Source organism: Euphorbia lathyris, chromosome 9 (assembly GCF_963576675.1).
Source record: "Euphorbia lathyris chromosome 9, ddEupLath1.1, whole genome shotgun sequence".
Lineage (NCBI taxonomy): Eukaryota > Viridiplantae > Streptophyta > Magnoliopsida > Malpighiales > Euphorbiaceae > Euphorbia > Euphorbia lathyris.
The window spans coordinates 9,564,560-9,573,217 of record NC_088918.1 but is presented as its reverse complement, the minus strand read 5'-3'; the positions used below and the strand labels follow the sequence as shown (position 1 = coordinate 9,573,217).

The 8,658-nt window shown below is 39.4% G+C and overlaps 1 protein-coding gene across 1 annotated transcript; it reads right to left on the bottom strand.

The window, feature by feature from the left end:
* Window positions 1-242: 242 nt before the first annotated feature.
* LOC136205509 (DEAD-box ATP-dependent RNA helicase 3, chloroplastic) lies at window positions 243-6,698 on the bottom strand. The gene is made up of 10 exons (XM_065996136.1): window positions 6,087-6,698; window positions 4,511-4,647; window positions 4,013-4,427; window positions 3,670-3,768; window positions 3,338-3,562; window positions 2,850-3,227; window positions 2,014-2,157; window positions 1,840-1,935; window positions 1,390-1,688; window positions 243-723 (listed from the first exon to the last, which is right to left on the bottom strand). The coding sequence occupies exons 1-10, from the start codon at window positions 6,546-6,548 to the stop codon at window positions 561-563; spliced, it is 2,418 nt and encodes an 805-aa protein (XP_065852208.1). The 5' UTR covers window positions 6,549-6,698; the 3' UTR covers window positions 243-560.
* Window positions 6,699-8,658: the final 1,960 nt, after the last annotated feature.

The following is an 8,658-nucleotide window of genomic DNA, read 5'->3' as shown; positions in this document are numbered from 1 at the left end:
TTTGTTGAGTTATTTACACACTTCAAGCCTAGTAGACATTCCAATATCACCGGAGTAGATCAATCCAACCCATAACACGAACAAAACCTAACATATTTTGGCACTCGGGTTGTCCGAAACTGCCTTGTCTATTTTGCTTAACAATTGTGGGAATTTCATTTTTAGATTTCTTTTCACTGAAATGATAATTTCACCTTCTTACAGCTCTCTTTTTAGTTAACACATTGCATGATATATTAGAGTGAAAAAAAGTGCCAAACTATTGTTAGAACCTCAACATAATCAAAAATAAAAACTGTGTTTTTGCCAAAACAAGTTCCATTACAATGGATTTACCCTTCTAATCACTGGCAACTACTTCTAATATCGGAAATCGGACTGCCACGTTCTGGAGGGGCTGCAGCATTGGCGGGAAATGGCAGTGTTTGGAAGAGAAATCGGAAATCAGAAATCGGTTTCCCTAACTCTTTTCCTGAAAACACTAGTTTGCAGACAAAATGGCGGCGGCACAGGCAGAAATTCCCAGCAGCATCAACCTCTTGAAACCCGTATTTTAGAACCTAAAAATCGAGCTTGTTAGGACATTCTGATGCTCTGTGTCCAGGCCGCCCACAGGTGAAACAAGCGCCCCCAAAGCTCCTGTCTCCGCCCCTGTCTCCCCCGTAGCTCCTGTCTCCACCAAAGCTCCTTTCACCGCCGAAGCTCCTTTCACCGCCAAAGCTCCTGTTACGCAAAACAAATATCCAGTCAAATTACTTCCACAGAATCCGTAACCATATGAAAACAGGAAAGATAAACGTTATTATGAGATGAACTAGGGCGAAAAAGGGTAGGGATGTCAACACAAGTTATCAATCATAATCGTGTTATGTGATCTATATATTTCTCATGATTACATATGATGGGGATGACTCAAAAATGATAATCGTGGATCGTGTCAATCATATTTGTGAATCGTGTTGTCGTGTCAAAATTTGACAGAGAAGGTAGGAGTAAAAGGGCGGCCTGGTGCATTATGCGTCCTCGCTTAAGTGAGGGTCTGGGGAGGGGTCCCACCACAAGGGTGTACAGGGGCAAGCCTTCCTCTGCCAATTTTTTGGCAAAAGGCCGCTCCTAAGACTCGAACCCGTGACCTCTCAGTCACACGACAACAACGTTTACCGTTGTGCCAAGGCTCGCCCGACAGAGAAGGTAGCAGTAATCACAAAAAAAGAATTGGGAATTTTGAACAGAAAAGGACAACGGGAAACATTATTTCTGAAAAACTGGGAAATGGAAACGGACACAAAACGCACAAACACTACGTGCAACATAGTTCCGATAAAGGTCACTACTTTAATGAAAGAAACAAGAAAGAATTGCATCAGGTTTCTTTGGCAAATCATATACCTGCCCCGAGGAGAAGAGCCGCCCCTAGGTGAAGACCAGCTTGATTTTCTACCACCACCTATCAACCAATCATCACTACCGCCTCTTGAAGAGCTTCGGCCACCAGATCCACCACGCCTATATGAACTATCATCGCCATCAGAATCTCGACCACCACCCCAGTTCCGGGATGGTCTTGCACCACCTCTCATGCTGCCCCGTCCACCTCCCCTGCCACCTCCTCCTCTAGAAGATCGATCCCTACTAGAAAACCGGCCATAGTAATCACTCGGAGGCCCATCGTCTTGCAATGAAGGCAACTGCGATGCGAACAATCAAATAAAAAAAAAAAAATCTATTAACTCATCCGGTTGCACAATTAGCAGATTTTAGTAATCCATAGTGCCCCTCGGAGCAGCAATTTCGCTAACAGAATACGATATGAGAGAGGAATCGAAATCTAAAAATAACCTTTGTGATTTTTGAGAGTGTGTTTCCGGGTGGTATTTGCATATTCAGTAACTCCTTTGCAATCTCCTCTGGAAGATCAAAAACAGCCCCTTGGACCTGACATAACAAGCTCGTTTAGAAAATCGCTATGCCAGAAAGCACGAAAAACACACACAACGTTATGCAAAATAATACCTTCTCATCAGCAATTATATGTATTTTCCCAACTTCATCAGCTGCGGGGGTATAAACATCAGAAAGAAAACCAGTGACGGATCTAGCAGACAGGTATCCTCTAGAAAAAGTTGGATCGCGAGTCAACTGCAATGTTACCCATCCCTGTAATTCAAGAGCGTTAGATTTCCGAACATAGCATAAGAACTTAATCAAATTACGAAATCTGCGCTTGGAGTAACGAGTTAAATGCACCATTGGTCACTAAACTTATATGGTTGTCTCAAAATGGTCACTCAATTTCAATTTGTCTCAATAAAATCACTCAACTTTGAATTTTGTCTTAATTAGGTCACTCTGACGATTTCAGTGATTAAAAAGCATCGGAATGATGACATAGGTGACACGTCAGCATGAGTCAACTCAGACCTCTGACCGAAACACACATGACATCCACGTATGCGCCACCTAGCTATCACGTGTCGGTTATTTTTATGAAAGAAAATTAGTTTTATTCATTAAAATAACCGACACGTGGCTGTCACGTTTCGTTCGGTCAGAGATCTGAGTTGACTCATGTTGACGTGTCACCCATGTCATTATTTCGATACCTTTTAACTGCAGAAATCGGCAGAGTGACCTAATTGAGACAAAACTCAAAATTGAGTGATTTTATTGAGAAAAATTGAAGTTGAATGACCATTTTAAGACAACCATGTAAGTTCAGTGACCAATTGTGCATTTAATCCTGGAGTAACACATATGTCTCGGAATTTAAAATCAGATGTCACAAGCAGCAACACATAACGGAGGGAAAAGCACTTTCAAAAAATTACGCTTCTAATTTTGGTGTTTACCTGCTCGTGGTTGATAAGAGATCGAGATGAAGGAGGCTTGGAAAATCCACTCAAATGAGCGAGTGCAGCAGCAAGAGCATTTGTTCCTTGTTCTTCGATTAATTTCTCTGCAGTGGGGGTGAAATATTTTATAGACTCGGGATGAACTCCGTTCAAAGTAGCAACCACTTGCTCAGCTGATGACCCGAGGACCTCTTCAGTTGATGGTGGACTAACAAATTCAAACTTGCAACCCACATCACGCTCGAGAGACAAGACTGTTCGCCTTTGATTGCTTGTGAACATTAGAATCGCATTACCTTCCTTCCCTGCTCGTCCAGTACGACCAGATCGATGTACAAAAGTTTCAGGATCATTCGGAAGTTCGTAGTGGATAACCTGGACAATAAGGATAAACAAGACTCGCTCAAGGTTTTTAACATGCACAAAAATATCGGGTTCGTATTAGCATATACTTCTAAAGAATCCAATCAATTCAATGAATTTACCAAATCAACATTTGGAATATCGAGCCCACGAGCTGCAACATCCGTGGCAACAAGTACAGTAAATTTTCCTTGCCGAAAGCCATTTAAGGTTCTTTCTCTCTGATGCTGAGATATGTCTCCATGCAACGCCTCGGAAGCTATGCTCGTTGTTAATGCTAGTGAGACTTCATCAGCATCTCGTTTAGTTTGAGTAAAAATGATAGTCTTACCGCCCTTAGCATAGACCTGCCGAAATAACAATTTCCAATGCTTATAAACATCGATTTTCCTCGTACAGTTGCAATTATCAATGATATAAATATAGCTAAATGGCGGGTTATGTTGTCTCGTACCGTTACAAGATCACTAAGAATGCTCCGCTTTGATGATGCATTAGTCGATATAGCGTAAAGTTTGATTCCTTCTGCCAACTTTTCTTCTCGTTCACCGACCTGCAAAACGTATCAAAGTTCTATACTGTTAGACATAGTCAAGTTCTCCACTGAATCAAAACTGAGTATGATACACGAGATGTAGTTTGCGGGTTAATTACATTCATGGTCCCTGAACTATAGTACTACTAACGTTATGGCCCTCTATCTAAACTTCGTTCTTGACATAAAAATCCTCGAGTTTACATTTTGTAACATTAAAGTCCGTGTTAATAAAATCCGTTAAAAAAGAAAGGGATTTTACCAAATCAATTTGCAGAGGGTTGTCCAAATGTTTCCTTGCCAATTTCTTCACCCAAGTAGGCATAGTTGCAGAAAAAAGCATACTCTGTCTTTTCGTCGGAAGATTTTCTAAAATTACTTCCACATCCTCCTCGAACCCAAATGAAAGCATTTGATCAGCTTCATCGAGGACTAAAAACTCGACTTCTCCCAATTTGAGACTGTTACTGTTTATCAAGTCGATGATCCGACCTGGAGTTCCAACCACAACATCAACACCCCGAGAAAGAGCACTCTTTTGTGTAACATACGAAACCCCTCCATAGACACAAACTGTGCTCAAGTAAGGTGCAGACTCCATTATTTCTTTTTCGACTTGCTTTGCTAATTCGCGGGTAGGCGCTAGGACCAAAACTCTTGGAAGCCTACCAGTTCGTCTGTAAAAAGCAAACGAAACACATTACACACATTGATCGAAACTTAACATATATCTTCAATGGCATATTCAATTGATTAGTACCTTTGGGAACCTGCTTGTTCGTTTTCTTCAGTAAGGCGTTTAATTATTGGAATACCAAAGGCTAGTGTCTTCCCCGTCCCAGTCTTAGCACGAGCGATAAGATCCCGACCTTGTAATGCTGGTACCAAAACAGCTCTCTGCAGAATTTAGAAACAGCAAGGAAAGGATCAAAATCAACTCAACAACCAAATATGAACCTCTGGAACAGTGAATATAAATTGCGTACAACACGACCCGACAATTGTGTACACGACCCGACAACACAGCATAAACCCAACACGAATTCAATTCAGTGAGTTAGTCTTTTATTAAACAAGTAATAGGTCATTTTTCAGTTGACACGAAATTGACACCTAAAATTTTTGGTTGGATTAGTATTGACCGACCTACTAACTCAAAAATTATTATTATTCTTATATTCTCTCGTATTCTTACATCTCACCAGCCTTAATAGAATAGAAGTAATAAATTATAATTATCACCTGCGAACATGACTCGAACCTCCCACATTTTTAGGGGTTTGTTAAATAGATTTTAGGTCAAACTTCAGCGCGGTTAGAGTTATCGTGTTAATCCAAAAATGATATAAATATTTAGGAGTACCTATATTTTTAAATGCAGTAAAATTACATGTGACCTTCGCACACCACGCCACACTTAAAAGGACACCGACCCGATTGGGTTGACATGATGACTCATTTGATACTAACTCGATAATTGACACCACACATTCCACTTAACAAATTGACACCCGGCACAGACACAGAAACGGATGCGGACACCGAAAAACTTTATTTTTAAAACATAACCTTAAAAAAATACACGGACATGAAATGCACATGGATATGGACATGAAACGTGGAAATGCTCCTAACACTAACTCGATAATTGACACCACACAACCCACTTAACAAATTGACACCCGACACAAAAACCGATAAGGACACCAAAAAACTTTATTTTTAAAACATAACCTTCATAAAATACACATATATGGACATGAAATGCGGAAATGCTAGTAACACTAACTCGATAATTGACACCACACAACCCACTTAACAAATTGACACCCGACACGGACACCCAAAAACATTATTTTTAAAACATAACCTTCATAAAATACAATGACACGAAATGCACATGGATATGGACATGAAACGCGGAAATGCTACTAACACTAACTCGATAATTGACACCACAAAACCCACTTAACAAATTGACACCCGACACCCAGGAACAAATACAGACACCGAAAAACATTATTTTTAAAACATAACCTTCATAAAATACACCGAAACGAAATGCACATGGACACTGACACGAAACGCAGAGAAGTGTCCGTGCAACATAGGTAACTGCAGAACATTTTGTGTTTCCTGCAAGCAATCTTAAACCCTTCCAAAGCAATTAAAATTTGGATAACAATTAACAAACATCAACCAAACAGATAAGATAATTAAACAGAAGGTAAAGAGACAAAGTTTCAACTCTCTCTTACATATTGCACAAATTGAATGATTTTTTATGAAATTTCAATTCCAAAAAACCCCTAAATTATCCGAAGAAAAAAGAGTACCTGAATGGGGAAAAGCTCAGTAATTCCACGTTTCGCAAGTGTCTCAACGAGTCTCTGAGGCAAACCCAATTTTGAAACAGCAAGTTCATCAGCATCAGCAACAGGGCTACTTTCACCTTCCTCACTAGCAGACTCATAATCTATGCTACCAACATCATCATCATCCCCAAATTCAGAAAAACGACCTCCGAGTCCTTTAAACGCCTCCTCACTGAGAATAGAATTAGGGGTAGCAATTGCAGACGGAACAAAGGATTGTCCATTTTTACTGTAATGGAGAACCAAGGGTTGTCTTCCTCCACCACCGCTAGCTACCAAAGAATTAAAATGAGGTTTATCAGTCAAATTAAGAGGGAAAGAAGAAGTGGGTAAGGTAGAAGAAGGTGTATTGTTTCTTCTATTCGAAAGTTCGATAGAAGGATTGTGGAAAATTGAAGAAACCCCAATAACTGAAGAAGCCATTTTCGGACTCTTCAGAGAAATTGGGAGAAAGCGGCTATGGAGAAGAAGAAGATAAGGTAACAGAGTGAAGTCTCCTTGAGAAAAGGAAGCTTTGTGGTTTAAAATGTAGGACTCACAGAGCTCCACCTCGTTTACTATCCTGTTTTGAGAGTGTAGACATGGGAGATATATAGAGGGGAGATTTTTTCAATTTGAAGATAATATTAAACCCTAAAAAAATTTCGTCTTTTTATGCAATTTGCATTTTCACCCCTCAATCAAGTAGGATGTCCATTATTTGATAAAACCCGGAAAACCAAATCGAACCGGTTTGATTTGGTTTGGTTTTTCGGGTGGTTTTTTAACATTTCGGTTTGGGATTGTTTATATTTTTAGAGGGATAACGGCTAAATTTGATCCTAACATTTTAGATGAAATGCAAATTTAATCCAAATGTACGAAATAGTCCATATTTAACCTCAATGTTTCCAATCAAAATCAATTTTAACTCTAATGTTGTGTTCTTGTGTGAAACGTCGGATCGACGACCTTCGAATAAAGTTTTTGTTTGGTGCTTGTTTTTCTATAAATGTTTGTGTTAGGAGGATGTTTCGTTGTTTTATGGAAGGATAATTAAGGATGAGCGGGAGGTTATTGGGTTCTCGGTGTCACCCTTAATTAATTGTATTAATAGATATGTATATATATATATATACACGAAAAGACAACCCCTCATTAATTGGGTCAATACCTAACAATTCTCTCCCTCCCGGTTACATGAGGGTCTTGTTACTCCTGCATCCATTCAAAAAAAACTCGAATTTCTCCCTTGGAATCTTCATTAACATGTCTGATCCATTTTCATCTGTATGAATCTTCTCAAGTTGTAGTAGTTTCATCTCCAACACATCCCTGATCCAATGATATCTCACATCAATATGCTTTGATCTGGAATGGAAATATGAATTCTTTCTAATGTGAATAGCACTCTGATTGTCACAAAATAGCCGGTACATTTCTTGACGAAAACCAAGTTCATTGAAGAACTTCTTAATTCATAACAATTCTTTGCACGCTTCCATTGGTGCAATAAATTTTGCTTCAGTTGTGGAAAGTGCAACACATTTCTGTAGTTTTGACTGCCATTACACAGCTCTCCCTGCAAATGTAATCAGGTAACCTGATGTAGATTTCCTTGTGTCAGCACCACCAGCCGGTATCTCTAAAACATAAGCACATTTTGGAAGTACCGTGAAGATACCTGAATATCCATTTGATAGCTTCCAAATGTTCCTTTCCTGGATTTGAAAGAAATCTACTCACGACACCAAATGCATGTGCAATATCTGGCCGTGTGCATACCATGCGTACATTAGACTTCCGACTGTTGAAGCATACGGAGCTCTGCCCATTTCTTCCTTCTCATTGTCAGTAGAAGGGCTCTGCTTGGAACTAAGTTTAAAATGATTAGCAAGACAACTAACCATTTTAGATTTATCCATGTTAAATCGTTGAAGAACTTTCTCAATGTACTTCTCTTGCGACAATCATATCTTCTTGGAGCTTCTATCTCGAATGATTCTCATGACAAGAATCTGTTTTGTAGGCCCCAAGTCTTTCATGGCAAAAGACTTGCTTAACTATTTCTTCGTATTGTTAATTCTGAAGTTATTCTTGGCAACAATCAATATATCATCCACATAGAGCAATGAAATGATAAAATCATTATCAGAGAATTTTTTAACGAAAACACAGTGATATGAAGTAGTCTTCTTATAGCCTTGCTCCTCCATAACATATTCGAACTTCTTGTACCACTATCTTGGTTCCTACTTCAATCCGTAAAGACTCTTCTTTAACTTGGAGATGTAATCCTCTTTTCCTTTCTTCTCAAAACCCTCTGGGTGCTCCATGTATATGTCTTCTTCCAAATCACCATGAAGGAAGGTCGTCTTCACATCCATTTGTTCAACCTTCAGGTTTTGACTTGCTGCTAACCCCAACATATTACAAATGGATGTCATCTTCACCATCGATGAGAAAATCTCATCAAAATCGATGCCTTTTCTTTGATTGTATCCCTTCACAACCAATTGGGCTTTGAATCTTGGTTGTGAGTTAGCTTCCTCAT

Bases quoted from the DNA above. Each gene is read 5' to 3' on its own strand.
- LOC136205509 (XM_065996136.1), bottom strand. From the start codon at position 6,548: ATGGCTTCTTCAGTTATTGGGGTTTCTTCAATTTTCCACAATCCTTCT. The intron at 4,428-4,510 runs GTACTAATCAAT...TGCTTTTTACAG, and splicing joins GAACAAGCAGGTTCCCAAAG to ACGAACTGGTAGGCTTCCAA. The intron at 724-1,389 runs GTATATGATTTG...TTTGCGTAACAG, and splicing joins GGCTCTTCTCCTCGGGGCAG to GAGCTTTGGCGGTGAAAGGA.